This window comes from Moschus berezovskii, chromosome 2 (assembly GCF_049115385.1).
Source record: "Moschus berezovskii isolate FMDL1 chromosome 2, NW_MosBer_1.0, whole genome shotgun sequence".
NCBI lineage: Eukaryota > Metazoa > Chordata > Mammalia > Artiodactyla > Moschidae > Moschus > Moschus berezovskii.
Genome location: NC_142461.1, coordinates 652,257 through 678,120, shown reverse-complemented (window position 1 = coordinate 678,120; position 25,864 = coordinate 652,257). Strand labels below are relative to the sequence as shown.

Here is a 25,864-nt window from a genome sequence, read left to right as displayed (position 1 = left end):
GAGACAGAGGAGGCTCGTGTAGGGGTGTGTGGAGCGGATGGGATGAGACAGGGGAGGCTCGCGTAGGGGTGCGTGGAGCGGATGGGATGCATGCTAGAAACAGGAGATGACCACGGCCCGCCCCATCCCCCCCCGCCCGCCCCAGCCTTCCGCAGCTACTTTGAGATCTTCAGCGGTCATGGCGAGGTGGACGCGCAGAGCTTGGAGAATGTCCTGCTTCTCGTGGGCATCTCCCTGACGCCGGCCCAGGTGGGGTTTGCCCTGCGGAGCGCTGACATTGACGGTGAGTGCTGGGGGCTTCGCCCTGCGCCCTGACGGGGTCAGGCTAAGCAGCAGTATGAGGCCTGTGCAGTCTCACGCGGCTCGGTGACAGGGTCCTGAGTTTTGTTCACCGCTTTGCTGTTACGGTCTAGAAATTCTTGATAATTTTTGAACGAGGGGCCCTGTTCTGCATTTCTTCCTTTTTTTTTGGTTGCCCTGTTCTGCATTTCTTTCTTTCTTTTTTTTTTTTGGTTGCACTGGACCCTCATTGCAGCACTCAGACTTTCTCTAGTTGCAGTGCTTCTGGGCTTCTCTTCTTGTGGAGCATGGGCTTATTTCCCCTGCCACATATGGGATCCTTGGTCGCTGACCAGGGATGGAACCTGAGGCTCCTGCATTAGAAGGCAGGTTCTTAACCACTGGACCACCAGGGAAGTGCTGCATTTTCATTTTGCTGTGGGCAAATGCAAACAATACAGCTGGTTCTGGCTCCCAAAGCTCGTAATTCCTGAGGACCTACTCAGTGCCAGGTTCTGGGGACCCAGAGGTGACCAAGACCCAGTTCCTGGCGCTAAGATGCAGGTTTTCTCTGAGGACACCCCTCCAGGACACTGTGTGTGCTTCATCGGATGCTCCTCCGTGACCTGGTCACTCGTTTTACTAGCTGTATGGCCTGGGGCAGGTCACTGAAGTTCATCACGTCTCAGTTTCCCTGCCTGTAAAATGGGGCTTACAGCAGTGACCCGTCTCACTGAGCTGCTGAAAAGATCGAATGAAGTAATCCAGGCAAAGCACCGAGCACAGCCGGTGGCACGGACTGGGTCTAGGAGACACTCACTGCTGGTCGCATCCGTTCTCTAAGTGCGTCTCAGCTGCCTGCGCTGCCCATTCCTGTGCTGGGCGCTGGAATAAAGCGACGTGCAAGACCCACGAGATCTGCCCTCGAGATGCCTGCACAGTCAATGGCACAGAGGGAAGAGTTACCAAAGGCAGCAGTGCTTGAGGTGCCTTGGAGGCAGGGATGAGGCAGGAAGGCGTCCTGGAGGAAGCGATCCTGAGCCAGATGGTGAAAGAGAAAGCAGGAGTTAGGCAGGACAAGAAGGAGGAAGAAGGGCATTCCTGGTGGCAGAAATAACTTATACACAGGGCACTGGGCACAGAGCGAGCAGCACGGGCCCATCGTGTGGGCTGCTGGACTAGATGCAGGGAACACAGCAGCGCGGCGGGGGCTGGGCTCCTGGCCCCTGAGAATCAGCTCTGCTTCCTGCGTCACTGTCTGAGGCTGAGTCCTCACTCAAACTAGGCGTCAGCCTCAGCTTGGCCGGTAGGTGATCCCGGGCACAGCCTGTTTTTGTCTGTGCCCCAACCAGTAATCGGTTCTGTGAAGACCTACAAGACCTTGTAGAACTAACACCCAAGAAAGATGTCCTTTTCATTATAGGGGACCGGAATGCAAAAGTAGGAAGTCAAGAAACACCTGGAGTAACTGGCAAATTTGGCCTTGGAGCACGGAATGAAGCAGGGCAAAGGCTAATAGAGTTTTGCCAAGAGAACACACTGGTCATAGCAAACACCCTCTTCCAACAACACAAGAGAAGACTCTACACATGGACATCACCAGATGGTCAACACCGAAATCAGATTGATTATATTCTTTGCAACCAAAGATGGAGAAGCTGTATACAGTTAGCGAAAACAAGACCAGGAGCTGACTGTGGCTCAGATCATGAACTCCTTATTGCGAAATTCAGACTTAAATTGAAGAAAGTAGGGAAAACCACTAGACCATTCAGATATGACCTCAATCAAATCCCTTATGATTATACAGTGGAAGTGAGAAATAGATTTAAGGGACTAGATCTGATTGATAGAGTGCCTGATGAACTCTGGACGGAGGTTCGTGACATTGTACAGGAGACAGGGACCAAGACCATCCCCATGGAAAAGAAATGCAGAAGAGCGAAATGGCTGTCTGAGAAGGCCTTAGAAATAGCTGTGAAAAGAAGAGAGGCGAAAAGCAAAGGAGAAAAGGAAAGATATAAGCATCTGAATGCAGAGTTCCAAAGAATAGCAAGGAGAGATAAGAAAGCCTTCCTCAGTGATCAATGCAAAGAAATAGAGGAAAACAACAGAATGGGAAAAACAAGAGACCTCTTCAAGAAAATTAGAGATTCCAAGGGAACATTTCATCCAAAGATGGGCTCGATAAAGGACAGAAATGGTATGGACCTAACAGAAGCAGAAGATATTAAGAAGAGGTGGCAGGAATACACAGAAGAACTGTACAAAAAAGATTTTCACGACCAAGATAGTCACGATAACGTGATCACTGACCTAGAGCCAGACATCTTGGAATGTGAAGTCAAGTGGGCCTTAGAAAGCATCACTACGAACAAAGCTAGTGGAGGTGATGGAATTCCAGTTGAGCTATTTCAAGTCTTGAAAGATGATGCTGTGAAAGTGCTGCACTCAGTATGCCAGCAGATTTGGAAAACTCAGCAGTGGCCACAGGACTGGAAGAGGTCAGTCTTCATCCCAATCCCAAAGAAAGGCAATGCCAAAGAATGCTCAAACTACCGCACAATTGCACTCATCTCACACGCTAGTAAAGTCATGCTCAAAATTCTCCAAGCCAGGCTTCAGCAGTATGTAAACCGTGAACTCCCAGATGTTCAAGCAGGTTTTAGAAAAGGCAGAGGCACCAGAGATCAAATTGCCAACATCCGCTGGATCATGGAGAAAGCAAGAGAGTTTCAGAAAAACATCTATTTCTGCTTTATTGACTATGCCAAAGCCTTTGACTGTGTCGATCACAATAAACTGTGGAACATTCTGAAAGAGATGGGAATCCCAGACCACCTGACCTGCCTCTTGAGAAACCTGTATGCAGGTCAGGAAGCAACAGTTAGAACTGTACATGGAACAACAGACTGGTTCCAAATAGGAAAAGGAGTACGTCAAGGCTGTATATTGTCACCTTGCTTATTTAACTTATATGCAGAGTACATCATGAGGAACGCTGGGCTGGAAGAAGCACAAGCTGGAATCAAGATTGCCGGGAGAAATATCAATAATCTCAGATATGCAGATGACACTACCCTTATGGCAGAAAGTGAAGAGGAACTCAAAAGCCTCTTGATGAAAGTGAAAGAGGAGAGTGAAAAGGTTGGCTTGAAGCTCAACATTCAGAAAACAAAGATCATGGCATCTGGTCCCATCACTTCATGGGAAATAGATGGAAAAACAGTGGAAACAGTGTCAGACTTTATTTTTTTGGGCTCCAAAATCACTGCAGATGCTGATTGCAGCCATGAAATTAAAAGACGCTTACTCCTTGGAAGGAAAGTTATGACCAACCTTGATAGTATATTAAAAAGCAGAGACATTACTTTGCCAACCAAGGTCCATCTAGTCAAGACTAGGCAATGGTTTTACCCGTGGTCATGTATGGATGTGAGAGTTGGACTGTGAAGAAAGCTGATCGCCGAAGAATCGATGCTTTTGAACTGCGGTGTTGGAGAAGACTCTTGAGAGTCCCTTATACTGCAAGGAGATCCAACCAGTCCATTCTAAAGGAGATCGATCCTGGGTGTTCATTGGAGGGACTAATGCTAAAGCTGAAACTGCAATACTTTGGCCACCTCATGCGACGAGTTGACTCACTGGAAAAGACTCTGATGCTGGGAAAGGTTGGGGGCAGGAGGAGAAGGGGACGATGGAGAATGAGATGGCAGGATGGCATCACCGACTCTGTGGACATGAGTTTGAGTGAACTCCGGGAGTTGGTGATGGACAGGAAGGCCTGGCGTGCTGTGATTCATGGGGTCGCGGAGAGGCAGACACGACTGAGCGACTGATCTGATCTGATCTGATCAGGCCTCATCTATGACAGGGGGATTAGAGTATTAGTGCCTGCCGCTTCCCCCACCCCCCGCCCCAAGGATGACTTTAAGGATTAGAGACCATTCATTAATTTGTCAAGTAGTTGAGAGAACTGGCATCTGGTCCCATCGCTTCATGGCAAATAGAAGAAGGAAAAGTGGAAAGCAGTGACAGATTTTATTTTCTTGGACTCCAAAATCACTGTGAACTGTGACTGCAGCTATGAAATTAGAAGATGCTTGCTCCTTTAAAAGAAGGAAAGCTATGACAAACCTAGACAGCATATTGAAAAGCAGTGACATCATTTTGCCAACAACGGTCCATCTAGTCAAAGCTATGGTTTTTCCAGTGGTCATGTATGGATGTGAGAGTTGGACCATGAAGAAGACTGGGTGTCAAAGAACTGATGCTTTCAAACTGTGGTGCTGGAGAAGACGCTCGAGAGTCCCTTGGACTACAGTGAGGTCAAACCAGTCCATCCTAAAGAAAATCAACCCTGAATATTCACTGGAGGAACTGATGCTGAAGCTGAAGCTCCAATACTTTGGCCACCTGATGTGAAGAGCTGGCTCATTGAGAAAGACGCTGATGCTGGGAGAGACTGAAGGCAGGAGAAGGGGACGACAGAGGATGAGATGGTTGGATGGCATCACCGACTCAATGGACATCAGTTCAGTTCAGTTGAGTCGCTCAGTCGTGTCCGACTCTCCGCAACCCCATGAATCACAGCACGCCAGGCCTCCCTGTCCATCACCAACTCCCGGAGTTTGAGTAAATTTCAGGATATAGTGAAGGACAAGCGAGACTCTGTGTGCTGCAGTCCATGGGGCTGCAAACAGCTGGACACAACTTAGCGACTGAACAGTAATAGCAAAGTTGAGAGAGCATTTCCCAAGCACCTCTTTGTTTTAAGTCCTGAGGACACAACACAGAATAAAACACTCAGCCTGCCTACCAGAGCTTCCGTGAAACCCCGGGTCTTATGAGTATGTGGTTGAAGTACAAGTATTTTATGAGAGTGGTGAGGACTTGGCACTTCTACTTCTGGGGCTGGAGTTCAATCTGTGGTTGCAGAACTAAGATCCTGCAAGCTGCATTGCATGGCCACAAGAAACAAAAACAAGTAAACAAAGAGTTAGCGTGTGGTGGGGAGAATTCTGAGACGAGAACGCGGCACATACGAAGGCCCAGAGCGGGGGAGGGGCCCCGGTGGGAGCAGGTTAGTGCTGGGCGAGCTTGGTAGCTGGTGAGGCTGCAGACAGCTGACAGGCAGGTCTGGCAGGACTTTGAAGGCCGAAGTGGGAACACCGTGGGTAAAGATACGTGCTCAGGCAAGACTAACACACTGTAATAAGAGTTGCCGACATTTGTTGAGCACGTGTTTGTGTGCATGGCCCTGTTCTAAGCGCACTTCTCTCCCTTGAGGAAGGCGCTATGGTCATCCTCACCCTATTAGACGAGAAAACTAAGGCTTAGTGCAGAGAGACTTTGCCAGGGCCACAGAGACAGTGAGAGACATGAACCCAGACCGCTGCTTCTAGAATCTTCTGGGAGCCTAACCCAGGAGATTTTGATTTTGTTTCATTCTACTTCCCTATGTGTCCCACACTTTCTGCATCGACTATGCATTACTTTATCATCAACTCCAACAAGTAAATGCTAATAGCCGTGCCTGGGTTGCAGTGTCCGTCCTGCTCCGGAAGGCCCCTGCCCACTCTGTATTCTTTTGGCCTCCGCAGGAGATGGTCACGTGAACTTCAAAGATTTCTTGACCGTGATGACAGACACCAGGCGCTTCTTCTGCTCTGTGGGTGAGCAGGGGTGAGCCCAGGGCACTCAGAACGTGGGTGGAGGGCGGGGGCAGGGCTTGGGCATCCCGGGGTGCCAAACGGTAATGGCAGCCACCATCCCATGTCCCCAGAACAGAATACCCTGACGGACATGGCTCCTCCAAACCCCCACACTCTGTTCTTTGAGATCCTGTCCCTGCTGGTGGAGATGCTGGCCTTACCCGAAGGAGCCTTAGAGGAGATCACCAGGTGAGTAGGTCTGGTGGTTGTGGACACAGAAATATCACCTAGCCTTTTGGATAGTTAAGACCCTTAGTTTCAAGCAAAACGCACATAAAACTGGCTTATACAAAAGGGGGATGTATCGGCTCACATCACTGCTCAGTGCTTCAGGAATGGCTGGATCCAGGAGACCAGCTGGTGCCATTCAGGCTTTTATCTCTCCTGCTCATCTCTGCATTGGCTTCAAGCTCAGCTGGGCTTTTCCCATGGTGAGAAGCATGGCACCTGGCAGTCCTTACTCATACCCTCCTTGTTTTGCAACCTCGGCAGCAAGAGGAATACCTTCTTGCAGTACCCACATAGCAGTCCCAGAAAGAAAATGTGACAGAGCCTATCTAGGGCTGGACAACAAGAGATGGAAGCCTCCCACATTTCCAGAGTGGGCTGGTGGGTGGTCCTTCTCGTCAAAGAAAGAGATGGCTGTGTACAAAAAAATGACATGAACACTTCAGGGCTAGAAGCAAAGGGTCTCTCTTGCAGCACACAGAGGCTTGTCTTTATCGTTCAGAAAGTTGGATCATTTTTTCCTACCGCAGACAAGGCCTTTTCCACAGGAGCCAAAAGAGGGGGAATGATTACATGTGTTTCAGCAACACCAACTTAGCAAACCCCAGAGACAAGAGATCTGTCTTCCAGCATCTCTAAATCACTAAACATATACAACCCAGAAGATGGCAAATGTATATAATTTAAGAAGCAATAAAACAAATTCCCATGTATCCATTTCTTCAGTTTAAAAGCAGATGATTTCCAGTCATCTTGAAGCCCCTGAGTGCCCTACCCTACCACAGAGTACTTTCTCTGGTGACAAGAACCAACGCTTATTCATTTGCTTTTTGTTTTACTTTTCCCTATGTCATTCATTGAGAATTTCAAGCGTATGAGAAAGTTAAAAGAATGTTACAGTAAACAGTTAGACGCCCCCACCTAGATTCTGCTGCTGCCACTTTGCTGTTCTTTTACCCCTGTATTCTTCAACCTGTGTTAGCATTTATGCATGTCATAGCAAATTACAGTCATCTCCCTCTAAGTACGTCAGTATTTTGGGCTGGGCAAAAAGTTGTTTGGGTTTTTTATAACATCTTACAGAAAAACTTGAACATGCTTTTTGGCCAACCCAATACATATCATCAGCTAATGATCAATATTTGTATAGAGCTTCCCCACCCCCATCTTTTGAGATTCATATAATGTACATTTGGTGAAATGCCACAGATCTTAAGTGTGTCATTTAGTGAGTCTCAACAAATTCCCACACCCCAGCAACCTGAGTCCCTGTCAAGTTATACAGAATTTTACTATCATTCCAGAAAGGGCCCTCATGACCCTTCCCAGCTGGTCCCTGAAACTACACTTCTTTGAATATTTTTTTCCATCACAGATTGGTTTTCTCTGTCTCACAGCTTCATATAAATGGAAACATAAAGAGTACAGTCTTTAGTGTTCAGCTTCCTTCACTCAGCATAATGCTTCCCCCCCCAAACTTTAATATTTAAAAAAATTTTCCTTATTTATTTGGCTGTGTCAGCTCTTAGTTGCGGCATGTGGGATCTTCTGGCGTGATGTGCTAGCTCAGTAGTTGCAGCACAGCCTGACTAGGCGTGCGTGTGTGCTCAGGTGCTTCAGTTGTGTCCAACTTCCTGTGACCGTATGAACTGTAGCTGCCTGCTCCTCTGTCCCTGGGATTGTCCAGGCAAGAATACTGGAGTGGGTTGCCATGCCCTCCTCCAGGGGATTTTCCCAACCCAGAGATCAAACCCATGTCTCCTGCATTGCAGGTGATTCTTTATACCCACTGAGCAACATGGGAAGCCCATGACTATATCACAATATAAACTATTTGTTCAGCAGATGGACATTAGGTCTATGTCCAGTTTCTAGCCATGGTAGAAGCAGTGTGAATATTTTGTATCTGTCTCCTGGGACACCTGGGCAAGAGTTTCTTCAGAGCTGTAGTTTTGAAAATTTTGATTGAGGGAATCTGTTAGCATTTTTTATATTTGAATTTAAGACTGACAGATCTAAAAAATAAATATCTATTTATTTAACAAAGATAAGTTACATGACATTATACAGGAAACAGGGATCAAGACCATCCCCAAGAAAAAGAAACACAAAAAGGCAAAATGGCTGTCTGAAGAGGCCTTACAAATAGCTGTGAAAAGAAGAGAAGTGAAAAGCAAAGGAGAAAAGGAAAGATATAAGCATCTGAATGCAGAGTTCCAAAGAACAGCAAGGAGAGATAAGAAAGCCTTCCTCAGCGATCAATGCAAAGAAACAGAGGAAAACAATAGGATGGGAAAGACTAGAGATCTCTTCAAGAAAATTAGAGTTACCAAGGGAACATTTCATGCAAAGATGGGCTCGATAAAGGACAGAAATGGTATGGACCTAACAGAAGCAGAAGATATTAAGAAGAGGTGGCAAGAATACATAGAAGAACTGTACAAAAAAGATCTTCATGACCCAAATAATCATGATGGTGTGATCACTCACACTCACCTAGAGCCAGACATCCTGGAATGTGAAGTCAAGTGGGCCTTAGGAAGCATCACTATGAACAAAGCTGGTGGAGGTGATGGAATTCCAGTTGAGCTATTTCAAATCCTAAAAGATGATGCTGTGAAAGTGCTACACTCAATATGCCAGCAAATCTGGAAAACTCAGCAGTGGCCACAGGACTGGAAGAGGTCAGTTTTCATTCCAATCCCAAAGAAAGGCAATGCCAAAGAATGCTCAAACTACCGCACAATTGCACTCATCTCACACACTAGTAAAGTCATGCTCAAAATTCTCCAAGCCAGGCTTCAGCAATACGTGAACCGTGAACTTTCAGATATTCAAGCTGGTTTTAGAAAAGGCAGAGGAACCAGAGATCAAATTGCCAACATCCACTGGATCATAGAAAAACCAAGAGAGTTCCAGAAAACATCTGTTTCTGCTTTATTGACTATGCCACAACCTTTGACTGTATGGATCACAATAAACTGTGGGAAATACTGAAAGAGATGGGAATACCAGACCACCTGACCTGCCTCTTGAGAAACCTGTATGCAGGTCAGGAAGCAACAGTTAGAACTAGACATGGAACAACAGACTGGTTCCAAATCAGAAAAGGAGTGTGTCAAGGCTGTATATTGTCACCCTGCCTATTTAACTTATATGCAGAGTACATCATGAGGAATGCTGGGCTGGAAGAAGCACAAGCTGGAATCAAGATTGCCGGGAGAAATATCAATAACCTCAGATATGCAGATGACACCACCCTTATGGCAGAAAGTGAAGAACTAAAGAGCCTCTTGATGAAAGTGAAAGAGGAGAGTGAAAAAGTTGGCTTAAAGCTCAACATTCAGAAAACTAAGATCACAGCATCTGGTCCCATCACTTCATAGCAAATAGATGGGGGAACAGTGGAAACAGTGGCTGACTTTATTTTCATGGGCTCCAAAATCACTGCAGATGGTGATTGCAGCCATGAAATGAAAGACGCTTACTCCTTGGAAGGAAAGTTATGACCAACCTAGACAGCATATTAAAAAGCAGAGACATTACTTTGTCAGCAAAGGTCCAGATAGTCAAGGCTATGGATTTTCCAGTAGTCATGTGTGGATGTGAGAGTTGGACTATAAAGAAAGCTGATTGCTGAAGAATTGATGCTTTTGAACTGTGGTGTTGGAGAATACTCTTGAGAGTCCCTTGGACAGCAAGGATATCCAACCAGTCCATCCTAAAGGAGATCAGTCCTGGGTGTTCATTGGATGTTGAAGCTGAAACTCCAATTCTTTGTCCACCTGATGAGAAGAGCTGACTCATTAGAAAAGACCCTGATGCTGGGAAAGATTGTAGGCAGGAGGAGAAGGGGACGACAGAGGATGAGATGGTTGGATGGCATCACCAACTCAATGGACATGCGTTTGGGTGAACTTTGGGTGATGGACAGGGAGGCCTGGTGTGCTGCAGTTCATGGGATTGTAAAGAGTCAGACACGACTGAGCGACTGAACTGAACTGAACTGAACCGCATTACATGTTAATAAAAAACATTTTAAATAAAAAAATAACAATACTTTCCAAAACAAACAAAAATGTTAATGAGAAGAATGTCATTGCTTTACAGTATCGAGAATCTCTTCAGTGTCTGGAATTAAAGAAGTTGGCTGGATTTTCATATCTGCTTCTGCATTCAATCTGTTGCAATTTGTTTTTTCAGTTTAAGAATATGAAGAAATCAGGTATCACACAAATATGTAATTGGAAAAAGTATTTTAATAGTCTTTTCATTTAATAGCCACGTATCATGCAGATTTTTGTTTTGTTTTTACTTTTTGGAGCAAGCATTTAATGAGGAACATTTCTTTGAAAACAAAAGAGAAACAGAGGTTAATGGGAACAAATTGTGAACTCAGTTTTTGAGTCCAGAGGGCAGTTAATTTTGAGGACTTTTAAGTGTCAGGCTCAAGGCATCTTTAGATGGAGTGAGTGACTTCCCTGGCGGTCCAGTGGCTGAGACTCTGTGCTCCACTGCAGGGGGCACGAGTTCAATCCCTGGTTGTGGGAACTGGGATCCTGCGAGCCCTGAGGCTCAGCCAAAAAAAAAAGAGGCTGTCTGGTGGCTCTCAGGAATTTTCTGGCTTGCAGTTCAAATGTCTTTGGTGATAGCATCGGGTGTTCTGGTGAACTAACAGCAGCAGGCATACAGGTTTTTTATACATAATCTGTTGGGAGTTTTTCCTTTTGAAGTTTATGTTAAGTTGCTTTATCTTGCAGGGCACTGGGGGAAAGGGCAGTCCTAGTTTTTAGTGATGCCAGTTCAGGAGGGTGGGAGCTTACAGATATGATACACAAAGTGGCAGGAGGCAGTTTATATAGAGGACAGAAGGCTCAAAGTAAGTGAACTGTCCTGCAGCCGACAAAGATGTGACAGCTTTTGTTGAAACATAGAATTTTTCTCTCCACAATCATGCCCATTTTTCAAGGAAAATCAAGGTAAGACTAATTTGTTTGTGAAAACAAGTCTAGTCTCATTAAGCATGGCTAAATTTTTTAAAAATTGATGTACTGTTTTGTTATTGAAGTGTAGTTGATTTACAGTGTTGTGTTAGTTTCAGCAAAGTAGTTCATATATATATATTTTTTATAATTTATATTATATATAATTATTGGGACTATATATCCTCAAATATAATGCATATATATTAGGTGCTGGAGAAGGCAATGGCAACCCACTCCAGTACTCTTGCCTGGAAAATCCCACTGACAGAGCCTGGTAGGCTGCAGTCCATGGGGTCGCTAGGAGTCGGACACGACTGAGCGACTTCACTTTCACGCATTGGAGAAGAAAATGGCAACCCACTCCAGTGTTCTTGCCTGGAGAATCCCAGGGGCGGGGGAGCCTGGTGGGCTGCCGTCTATGGGGTCGCACAGAGTCAGACGTGACTGAAGCAAATTAGCATATTAGGTACTAGGATTGGGCTCTTTTACTGTGGAAGCCCAGGTTCTGTCCATGGTCAGGAAAACATCCTGTATGCTGCACAGCACAGCCAAAATACAAAAGTATATATATATATATATATTTTTTTTTTAAAGAAATCACAGAAGCAAAGAACATTCAGTTCAGTTTAGTTGCTCAATCGTGTCCGACTCTTTGCCACCCCAGGACTGCAGCATGCCAGGCTTCCCTGTCCATCACTAACTCCTGGAACTCACTCAAATTCATGTCCATCAAGTTGGTGATGCCATCCAAACATCTCATCCTCTGTCGTCCACTTCTCCTCCCCGCTTCAATATTTCACAGCCTCAGGGTCTTTTCCCAGAGAAGGCAATGGCAAGCCACTCCAGTACTCTTGCCTAGAAAATCCCATGGACAGAGGAGCCTGGTGGGCTACAGTCCATGGGGTCGCTACTAGTCGGACAAGACTGAGCAACTTCACTTTCACTTTTCACTTTCACACGTTGGAGAAGGAAATGGCAACCCACTCCAGTGTTCTTGCCTGGAGAATCCCAGGGATGGCGGAGCCTAGTGGGCTGCCGTCCACGGGGTCGCACAAAGTCGGACACGACTGAAGTGACTTAGCAGTTAGCAGGGTCTTTTCCAGTGAGTCAGCTCTTCGCATCAGGTGGCCAAAGTAGTGCAGTTTCAGCTTCAGCATCAGTCCTTCCAATGAATATTCAGGGTTGATTTACTTTAGGATTGACTGGTTGGATCTCCTTGCTATCCAAGGGACCCTCAAGAGTCTTCTCCAACACCACAGGTTAAAAGCATCAGTTCTTCGGCGCTCAGCTTTCTTTATAGACCAACTCTCACATCCATACAAGACTACTGGAAAAACCATAACTTTGACTAGATGGACCTTTGTTGGCAAGGTAATGTCTCTGCTTTTTAACATGCTGTCTAGGTTGGTCATATCTTTTCTTCCAAGGAGCAAGTGTCTTTTAATTTCATGGCTACAGTCACCACCTGCAGTGATTTTGGAGCCCATGAAAATAAAGTCTGTCACTGTTTCCATTGTTTTCCCATCTATTTGCCATGAAGTGATGGGACCGGATGCCATGATCTTAGTTTTCTGAATGTTGAGTTTTAAGCCAACTTTTTCACTCTCCTCTTTCACTTTCATCCCGAGGCTCTTTAGTTCTTCACTTTCTGCCATAAGGGTGGTGTCATCTGCATATCTGAGGTTATTGATATTTCTCCAGGCAATCTTGATTCCAGCTTGTGCTTCCTCCAGCTCAGCACTTCTCGTGATGTACTCTGCATATAAGTTTTTTTTTTTTTTTAATTTTTAAATTTTTTTGGCTGCATTGGGTCTTCGTTGGGATGTGCGGGCTTCTCTAGTTGCAACACAAGGGCTCAGCTAGCCTGTAGCACGTGGGATCTTAGTTCCCCAACCAGGGATTGAACTCTTGTCCCTTGCATTGGAAGGTGGATTCTTAACCACTGGACCACCAGAGAAGGCCCTGCATATAAGTTAAATTAGCAGGGTGACAGTATACAGCCTTGACGTACTCCTTTCCTGATTTGGAACCAGTCTGTTGTTCCACATCCAGTTCTAACTTGCTTCTTAACCTGCATACAGGTTTCTCAAGAGGCAGGTCAGGTGGTCTGGTAATGCCATGTCTTTAAGAATTTTGCACAGTTTGTTGTGATCCACAGTCAAAGGCTTTGGCATAGTCTATAAAGCAGAAATATGTTTTTCTGGAACTCTCTTGCTTTTTCAGTGATCCACTGGATGTTGACGATTTGATCTCTGGTTCCTCTGCCTTTTCTAAGACCAGCTTGAGCATCTGGAAGTTCACAGTTCACGTACTGTTGAAGCCTGGCTTGGAGAATTTTGAGCATTACTTTGCTAGCATGTGAGACGAGTGCAGTTGTGCAGTAGTTTGAATATTCTTTGGCATTGCCTTTCTATGTGATTGAAATGAAAAGTGACTTTTCCAGTCCTGTGTCCACTGCTGAGTTTTCCAGATTTGCTGGCATATTGAGTGCAGCACTTTCACAGCATCATCTTTCAGGATTTGAAATAGCTCAACTGGAATTCCATCACCTCCACCAGCTTTGTTCATAGTGATGCTTCCTAAGGCCCACTTGACTTCACATTCCAGGATGTCTGGCTCTAGGTGAGTGATCACAGCATCGTGATTATTTGGGTCATGAAGATCTTTTTTCTACAGTTCTTCTGTGTAGTCTTGCCACCTCTTCTTAATATCTTCTGCTTCTGTTAGGTCCATACTATTTCTGTCCTTTACTGAACCCATCTTTGCATGAAATGTTCCCTTGGTATCTCTAATTTTCTTGAAGAGATCTCTAGTCTTTTCCATCCTATTTTTTTTCTATTTCTTTGCACTGATCACTGAGGAAGACTTTCTTATCATTCCTTGGTATTCTTTGGAACTCTGTGTTCAAATGGGTATATCTCTCCTTTTCTCCCTTGTCTTTAGCTTATCTTCTTTTCTCAGCTATTTGTAAGGCCTTGTCAGACAACTATTTTGCCTTTTTGTGTTTCTTTTTCTTGGGGATGGTCTTGATCACTGCCTTCTGTACAATGTCACGAACCTCCGTCCATAGCTCTTCACGCACTCTGTCAGATCTAATCCCGTGAATCTATTTGTCACTCACACTGTATAATTGTAGGGGATTTGACTTAGGTCATACCTGAATGGTCTAGTGGCAAATGTGCTATGGCAAAGAACATAGGAACATCAACATATCACTCTCTCCCTTCTTTTTTTCTTTAAATTTACTGTCATGGTTGACATACATCAAGCAATGCACTTAAATTGTACATTTTGTTCCTGGGTTGAATTCATACCATTATAATGGTAAACATCTGGTAGAGATAACATATGCTTGTTTGACTAGTCTCAGCTTTATAGAAGTTTTTTTTTTCTTTCCTTAAGCCAATTAAATACAGCTTTCTTACAAGTTAATTTTTAGCAATACCATCTGGAGGAGAAAAACATTACATGCATATTATATATATGTGTGTATATATATATATATATATATATATATATATGGGGTGGCAGAGATGTGACTGAGCGACTGAACAACAATATATACATATGCATATGTAAACATACAGACAGTTCTTAAGGATTTCATTTAAAGCCTTAGTTACTAGGTAGGTACAATAATATGAAGTTTACTAGTCTACAAAAAAAATAGTTGGATCCAAATTATATTTCTGGCAGATGGAACAAGTTAAAGTCAATTGCCCAGAAGGCTAAAGCTTTTTACTAGTATTTGAGGAGAAGTGCTTTAAGACTTTTGGTTCTACATGGCCCTCTTAAGTGCAGGGTAGTTTTGTTCTCTTTCGAATGTCCTGGTCTTTTACAGTGTCTGAAAGTGCCTTGAGACAATAAGGAAGTTTGAGGACTGGTAAGACTGGCTGAGAATTACTCCTAGAGGCACATTTGTGTTTTTTTAAAGAGTTACTTTACAAAACAAGGACAGTTGTTTTTAATTCTCAAAGAATTGGGTTGCCGCTTGAATGATATCAAGAAAGGTGACCTACCCATCCAGTACATTATCTTGGATTTGTTTCTTTATATCAAGGAGAAGACTTTTCCTTTCAATCTCCAGATGGAAATTGCAAGACTCCTGTGTTCTAGATTTAGAGCTGTGTGCCTTTGGAATATTTTAGTAAATCATTCCACAAAGGCTTCAGAATTTTTTTTTTCCTTTTTTCCCCTCTGTGTACAATAGTTTTATTTTAGCTTAGGAAACACAGCCTCTGAATATTAGGCCAACTTCTAACCATATAATCCCTTTAAAAAGATCACTTCAACATCTTATCAGGTTTCAGCTGGTACAAACAGTAAATTTTACTGGCAGTATAGAACTTTTTTTGTTTTTTTTTCTTAAAACCAAAGGCATACCTGTTTCAAGTGACTCAAAGCCAAAACTAATGAGCTTTTTATGACTTAACCACGAATGCAAAAGGCATCGTCAAAGAGGGTCCAAAACATACAGCCCTCCCAAGATTCAGAGTCATCCCCAAGACAGCTAAAAGAAAGTCTTAAGTAACCTCCGCATCTCGTGAACTGTCAATGGTCCCTAGGATACTAGCCATAAACGGAGTGTGACCCACATTTCTGTGAGGACATCTGCGTATTCTCGGGGCTACCAGCCTGACAACTGGCCACCTACAGACACAGACCGACCTGACAACCTGCGTGTCTGGGCAGGCAGACAGCCAAGCCAAGACCTTAGGACAGAAAATGAGAAAAAAGGGAAAGCGATAGCTGTCCCTGGGAGTGTTAGTCGCTCAGTCGTAACTGACTGGTGATGCTACGGACTATAACCCACTAGACTCCTCTGTCCATGGAATTTCCCAGGGAAGAATACTGAAGTGGGTTGTCGTCTCCTTCTCCAGGGGCTCTTCCCAACCCAGGGATGGAACCCACGTCTCCTGCACTGCTGGCAGATTCTTTTTTTTTTAAATGATAGAAATTTATTCTTTAAGAATTCTGATGGCTAGAGATCTGAAATCAAGGTACAGGCAGGGCCATGTTTCTTCTGCCGGCTCTTGGAAAGAATCCTTCCTTGCCTCTCTTCTAGTGGCTCCTTGGCAGTCCTTAGTGTTTCTTGTTGCTGCATCACTGCAGTCTCCACTGGCTTTGCATGGCCTTCTTCTCTTTGTGCCTGCTGGCAGATTCTTTACCGTCTAAGCCATGCCTGCGAGGGAAAGGATCAATGACCAGTGGGTACCCAAAACCAAATTCGCAAGAGTCTCATCCCAAATAACTAATTATTACAACTTTTTTTTCTTGCCGATCTGAATTGGGAAAGGAAGGAACAAGAAGGAATTATTACCTTCCTCTCTTGACCAGTCTTCCCTGGTGGATCAGTGGGTAAAGAGTCCCCCAGCAATGCAGGAGGCCACCTGCAATTGCTGATCCCGGGATCTCATCCTTGAGTCGGGAAGATGCCCTGGAGAAGGAAATGGCAACACGCTCCAGTATTGCCTGGGAAATCCCATGGATAGAGGAGCCTGGCAGGCTGTAGTCCATGGGGTGGCAAGAGTTGGACATGACTTAGTGACTAAGGCAAGCACTTGACCCGGCACTGCAGACAGAGACCCAGCAGGCTGATGTGGTGGGAAATGCTAACTTCGGTAGTCAGGACCCAGGATCTCTCAGGGGCAGCCCTCCTTTCCCCCTACCCCAGAGGAGGGTGTCCCAGACAACGCCAACTCATCCTTGCCGGACGTATGGGAAGTGAAGGTTTCCTCTGTCCTGTTAGGATTTTCAGCTGGGACTGATATAAAACAGGAGAAAAGTATAAAATGTATTCACATGTACAAAAGGAAGAAAAGGCTCACACGAAAAATGAAGACCCAAAGAAGTTACTAGGTGTAAGTGCCCATATACTAGCTTGAACAAAGAGTAGTCACTGTAGAAGAGAAACTAAGCGACGTGGTGCCGATGGTTGTCGCTTAGTCGTGTCCAGCTCTTGTGGCTTGACGGGTGTAGCCCACTAGGCTCCTGTGTGCACCGGGTCTCATGTGGGCTGAGGGAAAACACCGCTTAACCGGACACAGGTCTCTTGGCCTCTGTGCCTCGTCTCTTGTGATAAGGTTTCTTCCTCCTACCATAGAGAAGGCACCTCTCATGTGGCATTTTTATATCCTGCTTTTAGAAAGAAAAAGAAAGGTCAGTGTACCCCTCTTGCAGCTACAGTTTATCAAGTGCCTTTAATTCAAAATAAGCAATATGGGAGTTCCCTGGGGGTCCAGTAGTTAGGACTTGGTGTTTTCACTGTAGTGGCCTGGGTTTGATCCCTCGTTAGGGAACTAAGATCCTTCAAGCCTTGTGACAGAGCCAAAATAAAACAAAAAACACCCACAAAACCAAAATAACCAGTATCCCAAAGTGGCATATTGTGGGGGTGGTATGGTATGAACTCCTTCTAAAGAAAAGAAAATGACCGGTGTAGCCCACAGCTCAAAGGCCCACGTGCTTTTCCTTAAGACAGTCACAGCATGCAGCAGCAGCAGGGCTCCTAAAGGACACTTATAGGGACCTCCCTGGTGGTCCAGTGGCTAAGATGCCTGTTTCCAACGCAAGGGGCCTGGGTTCGATCCCTGGTCAATCCCACATGCTGCAACTAAGACCTGTTGCCACCGAATAAATATTTTTTTTAAAAGAATATTTATAGAGGAACTTCCTGGTGGTGACTGAGGCTCCACACTCCTAACGCAGGAGTCCAGTTCAATCCCTGGTCGGGTAATTAGATCCCGCATGCAGAAACTAAGAGTTCACGTGCTGCACGTGTCGCAACTGAAAAGATCCCAAATGCTGCGGCTAACCGTCCTGCGTGCGTGCGCTGCATCCTCCTTGCGGCCTGATGCACTGCAGCCCGCCAGGCTTCTCTCTCCACGGATTCTCCAGGCAGGAGTACTGGAGTGGGTTGCCATGCCCTCCTCCAGGGGACCTTCCAGACCCAGGGATCAAACCCATGTCTCTCACATCTTCTCACATCTCCTGCAGTGGCAGGCGGGGTCTTTACCACTGGTGCGCTGCAACCAAGACCGCCAGCGCAGCCAAGAAAAAAGAATATTTATGGAATAATAAAGCGTTAAGCACTCAAGAGTCAGGTTTAATACAATTAATAAGTTTCATTTTCACCAAGGGTTCTTCTTTCTTTTTTTACTCTCAGTGTATTTTTAATCAGAAATCATTTCTGTTTCTTTAAAACAAATTATTTATTGATTTGGCTGTGTCAGATCTTAGTTGCACCATGCAGAATCTTCTAGTTACAGCATGTGAGCTCTGGCCTGGCACTGAAGAATACAGTGACTCTGAGATGAGTTTGGTGCCGCTTCCTTGATTTATGCTAAGGTGGTTTTACCCCCCATTGTTTTGTAGCTTCAGTGCAAATGTCAATACAAAACACCAAATATCAAGGGAGTGAGAAGACAGGCCACAGACTGAGAGAAGATATTTTCAAAACATATCCAATAAAACTGTTACCTAAAATTTACACAGCTGGTTTTAAATGAAAAACAGGAAATCAAACAACTTGGTTCAGAAATAGGCAAAAGATTTGAATAGACACCTCACCAAAGAAAACACGCGGATGATCAACAGGCATGAAAAGATGCTCAACACTATGTGTCATCAGGGTTTCAAATTAAAACAACAACGAGGCACTACTGTACACCTGTTACAACGGTGGAAGTTCAAGGCACTGACAATCTTCACGTGCGGGCAAGGACGTGGTCAAAGGAAGGCTTGTTTCATTTCTGGTGGGAATGCAAAATGGTAGTGCCACTTTGGAAGACAGTTTGGTGGTTTCTTACAAAACTAAACAAGCTCTTACATGATCCAGCAATTGTGCTCCTTGGTATTCACCCCAACAAATTGAAAACTTAGTCCACACAAAAACTTGCACACAGATGTGTATAGCAGTTGTATTCATAATTGCCAAAACTTGGGGCCAACCAAGATGTCCTTCAGTAGGTGAACGGACAGATCAGCTGTGCTCCATCTGTACAGTAGAACTTGTTGTTTTTTGGTCGCTAAGTTAGAAGGAGGGTGAAAAAACTGGCTTAAAACTCAGCATTCAGAAAACTAAGATCATGGCATCTGGTCCCATCACTTCATGGCAAATAGATGGAGAAACAATGGAAACGGTGACAGACTTTATTTTCTTGGACTCCAAAATCGCTGCAGATGGTGACTGCAGCCATGAAATTAAAAGACACTTGCTCCTTGGAAGAAAACCTATGATCAACCTAGACAGCAGAGACATCACTTTACCAACAAAGGTCTGTCTAGTCAAAGCTGTTGTTTTTCCAGTAGTCTTGTATGGATGTGAGAGTTTGTCTATAAAGAAAGCTGAGCACTGAAGAATTAACGCTCTTGAACTGTGGTGTTGGAGAAGACTCTTGAGAGTCTCTTGGACTCCTAGGAGATCAAACCAGTCAATCCTAAAGGAAATCAGTCCCGAGTGTTCATTGGAAGGACTGATGCTGAAGCTGAAACTGCAATACTTTGGCCACCTGATGCGAAGAACTGACTCATTAGAAAAGCCCCTGATGCTGGGAAAGATTGAAGGCAGGAGAAGGGGAGGAGAAGATTGAAGGCAGGAGAAGGAGATGCTTGGATAGCATCATTGACTCGATGAACATGAATTTGAGCAAATTCTGGGAGTTGGTGACAGACAGGGAAGCCTGGCATGCTGCAGTTCATGGGGTTGCAAAGAGTCGGACACGACTGAGTGACTGAACTGAACTGAACTGAAGTGAAAAGAACTGATCTGAAAAGGCTATATACTTTATAATTCCAACTACATGACATTCTGGGAAAGACAAGACAATGAAGACAGTAAAAAGATTAGTGGTGACTGGGGTGAGGGGAGATGGGGGAGGCGGAGCACAGACTTTTTAGAGCCGTGTATTTCTGTTTTGTAAGCAAGTTCATTTGCATCATTCTTTTTTAGATTCCACACGTAAGTGATTACTGTTTGGTGTTTGTCTTTCTCTGACTGTACTTCACTGTGATAATCTCTAGGTTCGTCAGTGTTGCTGCAAAAGGCATTATTTCATTCTTTTATGATTAATGCTCCATTTTATCTTCTGATGGACGTTTCGGTTGCTTCCATGTCCCAGCTATTGCAGACAGTGCTGCTGTGAACCCTGGGGTGCATGTATCTTTTTCAATCAGAGTTTTCATCTTGTCCAGATATATGCCCTGGCATGGGATTGCTCAGTCATGTGGTAACTCTGTTTGTCATTCTAAGAACCTCCACACTGTTGTTCATGGTGGCTGTGCCAGTACACATGCCCACCAATAGCATAAGCAGATCCCTTTTCTCTACACCCTCTCCAGACTTTCTCTTTCTTCTTGAATATTTTTGGCCTTTATGTCTATGTGATATGGATGCACTACAATATATTGGTTATTGATTTTTGTCCACTGACTTCCTGTTATGGTGAGAATTTAGCTGTCTGATACAGCTATCCCCTCAGCCCCTCCCCATTCCAATACATTATCATTTTTTTAACTAAATGTTTATGGTTTCTGATATTATGGCTATGCAGTTATTCATAGCTGAGCATTTTTAATACTGATTTAATTTTCTTTCTTGTTTTATTTTCTGAAAGTCAACAGTTGCCTGTTTTAGAAACAATACTTTTTTGGCAGTGCCGGGTCTTCATTGCTGCAAGCAGGCTTTCTCCAGTTGTGGTGAGCGGGGTGAGCAGTGGGGGCAGGAGGCCACTCTTTGCTGCGGTGCGCGGGCCTCATTACAGCGGCCTCTCTGGTTGCAGAGCGCGGGCTCCAGTCGTTGTGGTGCATGGGCTTAGTTGCCCCGTAGCATGTGGCATCTTCCAGACCAGGGATTGAATTGGTCCTTCACATTGTAAGGCATCATTCCCTGGACAACCAGGGAAGCCCTGCCTTGATATTTTTTCCTTTGTGTTCATTGATAATTCTTGCACCCTCCTAAAACTTCTGTTTCTTGGCAGCATTCTCTAAATAACTCCATTCTTCTCAGTTTTGGATTAATTTCCTTTTAGGCCTGTGACAGAGCTGTCATCTTGGGAGTCTGTAGTCATCCTAGAAATTCTTTCTTCCTTCCAATTGGAATTCGGGCTACTGGATCATATGTCTTACCTTTTCTTGGTTTTGCTTACTCTTTCTTGGTTTATTTGCTTACAAGAAATAAATAATGGAAGCATGTTTCACCAGTAGCTTTTGGGGGTTAGAAAGCTAACAACAGGTACGGGAATGCCAACCCTTGATACTTCCGTATTTTAAGTTATAGTGATCTCATCTAAACTGGCTGTCCGCTGTGGGAGTTGCACTGCCATCCTGGGGTCTGTTCACCACCTTCTTTCACGTTTGTCTGTCTTCTATGTTAGTTCTCTGATTTTCTGTATGTATATCTTCCTTTTCTTTTTTGGTTTCTGCCCTCATTTTGGAAGAACATGCCCTCTAGGAGCTTCCTGAGAAAGGATGCATGGGAGGCAAAAGTTTTAAGATTTTATATGTCTACAAAATGCTTATTCTGTACTGAATAATTCAGCTGGGTACAGAATTTTAAATTAGTGTATTGGTTAAGGAATAGACCCCAGTGTACTGTAGTTTAAATAGTATAGTTTATTTCTCTCACACGGATGGTCTGGAGAAAGCAGGCAGGAAGGCAGGGTTGCGCAGGCACCCAGTTTCTTCCCCACTGATAGTCCCACCATTCCCTGGGTCGATCCTAAGCCAATTTACCAAAAGACATCTACATTCAGGCCCGTAAGAAGTGGAAGAGAGAGCAAGCAGTTTCCTTTAAAGTCATGACTGAGAGAGTTGCACACCCCCTGCTCAGTTCCGTGGGCTCCTGTGGGGTGAGGTTGTTTTCTCATCCGTCTGTTTACTCAGGATGTTGCCTTTTCAGGCTCTAGTTTTACACAGGGATCTGGACCCTGTCTCCATGTGAGGGCTCTGGAGTTCATTTCCTGTGTGTGACCCTCATGAAAACCCCCAGCTCCAGGCTGCAGGGACAGGCAGAGGCTCAGCCCTAAGGGCTGTCCATGGCTCTGAGCAGCCCGCATACCCTTCACCGTTGCCTGAAGTCCCAGGTGGGCTGGACCTCCCAGCTTGCTGCCTGTCTCCACCCCCTTCTCCCTCACACACCACCTCACGCCCACTGTTCCCAGAGCTCACCAACTCTTTCCCACGTCCTGGCCTTTCCCAAGCCGCCCGCTCCACCTGACTCTTCCTGACATCCCCTTAGCTTGCTCCCTCCTCCTCCTGCTCAGATGTCACTAGCTTGGAGACTCTCCGACTCTGAACAAGGGACTTCATCACTGTCCCTTACTCAGCTTTTACTTTCTCTCAAAGCACCCGTCACTACTCACGTGAGGACCATGATTTTCATTTGTTCAGGATCTGACTCTGGACTACATAAGGGCCTACGAAGCTGATTCAGAGATACCAGGGAGCCGAATTGAGGGGAGGGGTGTGAACAGAGGAGTCGTCGTCAATACAAGGAGGTGCTATTGGGTCAACCACCCCCAGGATCTTCTGAGGAAGACTATCAGTGGTGGCTCAGAATTCTTAGGGGAAGAGAGAGAAGCCTGTATACCCCAGAGCTGGTTCCTTTCTCAAGGATGCCCCTCACAGCCGTTTAATTCCCCTGCACTTCTGGGTTGCATATGTGTCAGAGAGGTCTGCAGCAAGAAGCAGGAGGTACGATCTGAGGTGAGACCCCGTTAGGCTGTCCCTGTGCAGAGCTGGTTGCTGTGCCCACGGAGAAGTGGTTGCTGTGACAATGGCTGGTAAGAGGTGGGGCTGGGAGATGACACAGGGCCTTAAATAAGCATCTCCTGTGCTGCCCTTCCCCAAGCATGTAGATGAGTGACCAGCGCACAGCAAACACTTAATAAATATTTGAAGGAATGAATTTATGTATGGCGCTGCAGTCTAGTGGGGAAAAGGCAAGTAGTGATGGGTCAGGAATATTAAGTGGGCTGTGATCGCGTAAGTACAGGTTGTCGGGGGTCTATAAGCTGCAGTCCAGCTAGTCTGCTGGAAGAGAGAGGACTTCCTGGAAGAGATGGCCCTTAAGCTGAAATCTGGAAGATGAGCAGGAATTAACTGCATAGCTGGCTCACAAAGCATTTGCACATCTAAGTAGAAATACCAGTGACGGAAACCCGCACATCTAAGTAGAAATACCAGTGACGGAAACCCGCACATCTAAGCAGAAATACCAGTGACGGAAACCCGCACATCTAAGCAGAAATACCAGTGACGGAAACCCGCACATCTAAGTAGAAATACCAGTGACGGAAACCCGCACATCTAAGTAGAAATACCAGTGACGGAAACCCGCACATCTAAGCAGAAATACCAGTGACGGAAACCCGCACATCTAAGTAGAAATACCAGTGACGGAAACCCGCACATCTAAGTAGAAATACCAGTGACGGAAACCCGCACATCTAAGTAGAAATACCAGTGACGGAAACCATGGCGACATTTCCCAAGCTCTTTCCTTGGGCCAATCTTCCGAATGCTTAATGGGTCTTGTTAATCTTTGTTTTAACCCTATAAAAATGTTGACCGATCGATCCACCTGAGAAGTCAGGTGACTTCCAGTGACTGGGCGAGATAACCGTTCCCCCCACTTCACATGGGCTGACTGAGGCTCGGAGCAGGGCAGTAAGTTGCCTACAGTCACAGAAGTGAATGGCAGAGCCGGGATGAACACCCAGAGCTCCTGAGCCCCTGCTCCTGAGCTGGCCAGACAGAACAGGGGCTCAGGAAGAGGGAGGGAGGAGGAGGGGAAGGAGCCGTGGCCGTGCTGAGCTGGGCGGCACTGCCTCCCCAGCTATTACCAGAGGAAGCTGAAGGAAGGCACCTGTAAGGCTCGGGAGATGGACTCAGCCATAGGGCAGCTGCGGCCCCGGAAGAAGCTTCCCTACAACCCCCCGCAGGCAGACACCCTGGAAATCCCTGAACGCAGAGTCCTAAGGGTCCTAAGCCGGCTGAAGCAGCAGAACTACGGTGAGGGCGCCGGGCTCCCCCAGCGGCTCCCCACTTCACCCTGCGCGCCCCCAGCTGGGACTGTGGCATGGCTCCCCACCTTGGGCCCAGCTGGTGCTAACGATCACCCCCCAGCTCTAGCCCCCCACACTCTTTACCCTGAGCCTGAGCCCAGGGAGCATGGTTGGTCCCAAGAGCCTGGACTGGGAGGGCAGAGTGGCTGAGCAATCCCAGCTCATCATTTCTTGAGCACTCTTGGGGTCATTCACTGTGGTAAGCCCTTTGCAGATGTGCTAGAATTTAGTCATCATAATTATGTATTTATTAATATCTACACATTTACGATGAGAAAATTAAAGTTTAAGCAACTTGTGTAAGGCCCCACAGCTAGCATGTATCAGAAAGGGGAGTTTATACGCGGGCCAGACTCCTGCTGTGTGCCAAGTAGGTGGACGAGGAGCTTTCCGAATGTCTAGACATGTGCTCCTTTCTAAGCTATTAGCCCTTACCCTGCGCTCAGCATTCAGCTGAGTGCTTTACATACACCATCCCTTAAATCCTCATCAGCTCTGAGGCGGACGCCACTATCATCTCCAGCTTCTGTAGCAGTTCAGGGAGGTCAAGTGAGTGGCCCAAACCCACCCAGCTTGTTGTGGCAGAGCCGGGCTCTCCTACGGGTCAGCCTGGCTCCCCAGGCTGAGCATGCTCTGAAACACCCCCCTTATGCCTTCCCCACCATTGCCAGCTGCCAACCTGCAGAGCCCGTACGCCCAGGTGCCCTGCATCCCGCTCTGCCCACGGCTGGACAAGAAGACGGTCCGCCGGAAGCAGGGCGGCCACTACACGCTGGAGCAGTGCGCCTCCACTGGCCTGGGCCCCGACATCCACAGCATCCTCTTGCACACTGGCTCTCAGGGAGGCAGGTGGGTACCCCGAGGGCACGGCAGGCCCCAGCGCAGGCCCGTCTGCCGCCTCGTGAGAGGGCCCGGGCCTAATCCAAGGGGCATGCAGCCTTCCAGGAGGCGGATGCAGACACTGCTGTTCCAGGGAGGAGAGAGGGGAAAGGACAGGAGAGGGAAGAAACTAGTCTCTGTGAGCCTATTCCAGTCAGGGTACTTACTTACACCTTTCCGTGCCCAGGGCTCCCTGGCACTACCTGCCTTTCTCACGCACAGGGTTTAACTCTCAAGTTCTTTGCCTGAGTCTCATTCTGCTTTCAGAGTAGTAGGAAACCAGCTCAGCAGCCGGGTGGATGTGAGCTTTGCCTGCAGCGGTCCTCTCTAGGCCTGCTGAGATGAAACCACATGAGCCTTGTAATCGGGCCCCCAGCCCGACTGGGGCGCTGTCCCTGCCCTGGGCAGACGGGGTGGTCACTCCGTCCCACCCTTCTCTCCTGCCTCTGCCCCAGGGAATCAGGGCAGACTGTGCTCACTTCCTCCCACCCTTCCCTCCTGCCTCTCCCACAGGGAACCGGGCAGAGGGTGCTCACTCCGTCCCGCCCTTCTCTCCTCCTCTCCCCCAGGGAACCCGGCCGTCTGACTTCTGTGCCGGCTCGAACCCACTGACTCTGCCTGCATCTGACGGTCATCAGGCAGGGGCTGCTGCTGGATTTTCCTTTTGTGACCTGGTCAGCCAATAAACAAGAACCTCAGCCTCTGTGCCGCCTGG

At 46.3% G+C, this 25,864-nt stretch overlaps 1 protein-coding gene across 1 annotated transcript in view; it reads left to right on the top strand.

Moving 5' to 3' along the window:
• SPATA21 (spermatogenesis associated 21) overlaps window positions 1-25,761 on the top strand; it is a 41,168-nt gene extending 15,407 nt beyond the window's left edge. Inside the window, exons 8-13 of the mRNA XM_088842856.1 lie at window positions 146-283; window positions 5,883-5,954; window positions 6,065-6,182; window positions 24,042-24,217; window positions 24,942-25,120; window positions 25,711-25,761. Coding sequence (XP_088698982.1) covers window positions 146-283; window positions 5,883-5,954; window positions 6,065-6,182; window positions 24,042-24,217; window positions 24,942-25,120; window positions 25,711-25,761 — 734 coding nt within the window. The remainder of the gene's footprint in view (window positions 1-145; window positions 284-5,882; window positions 5,955-6,064; window positions 6,183-24,041; window positions 24,218-24,941; window positions 25,121-25,710) is intronic.
• Window positions 25,762-25,864: the final 103 nt, after the last annotated feature.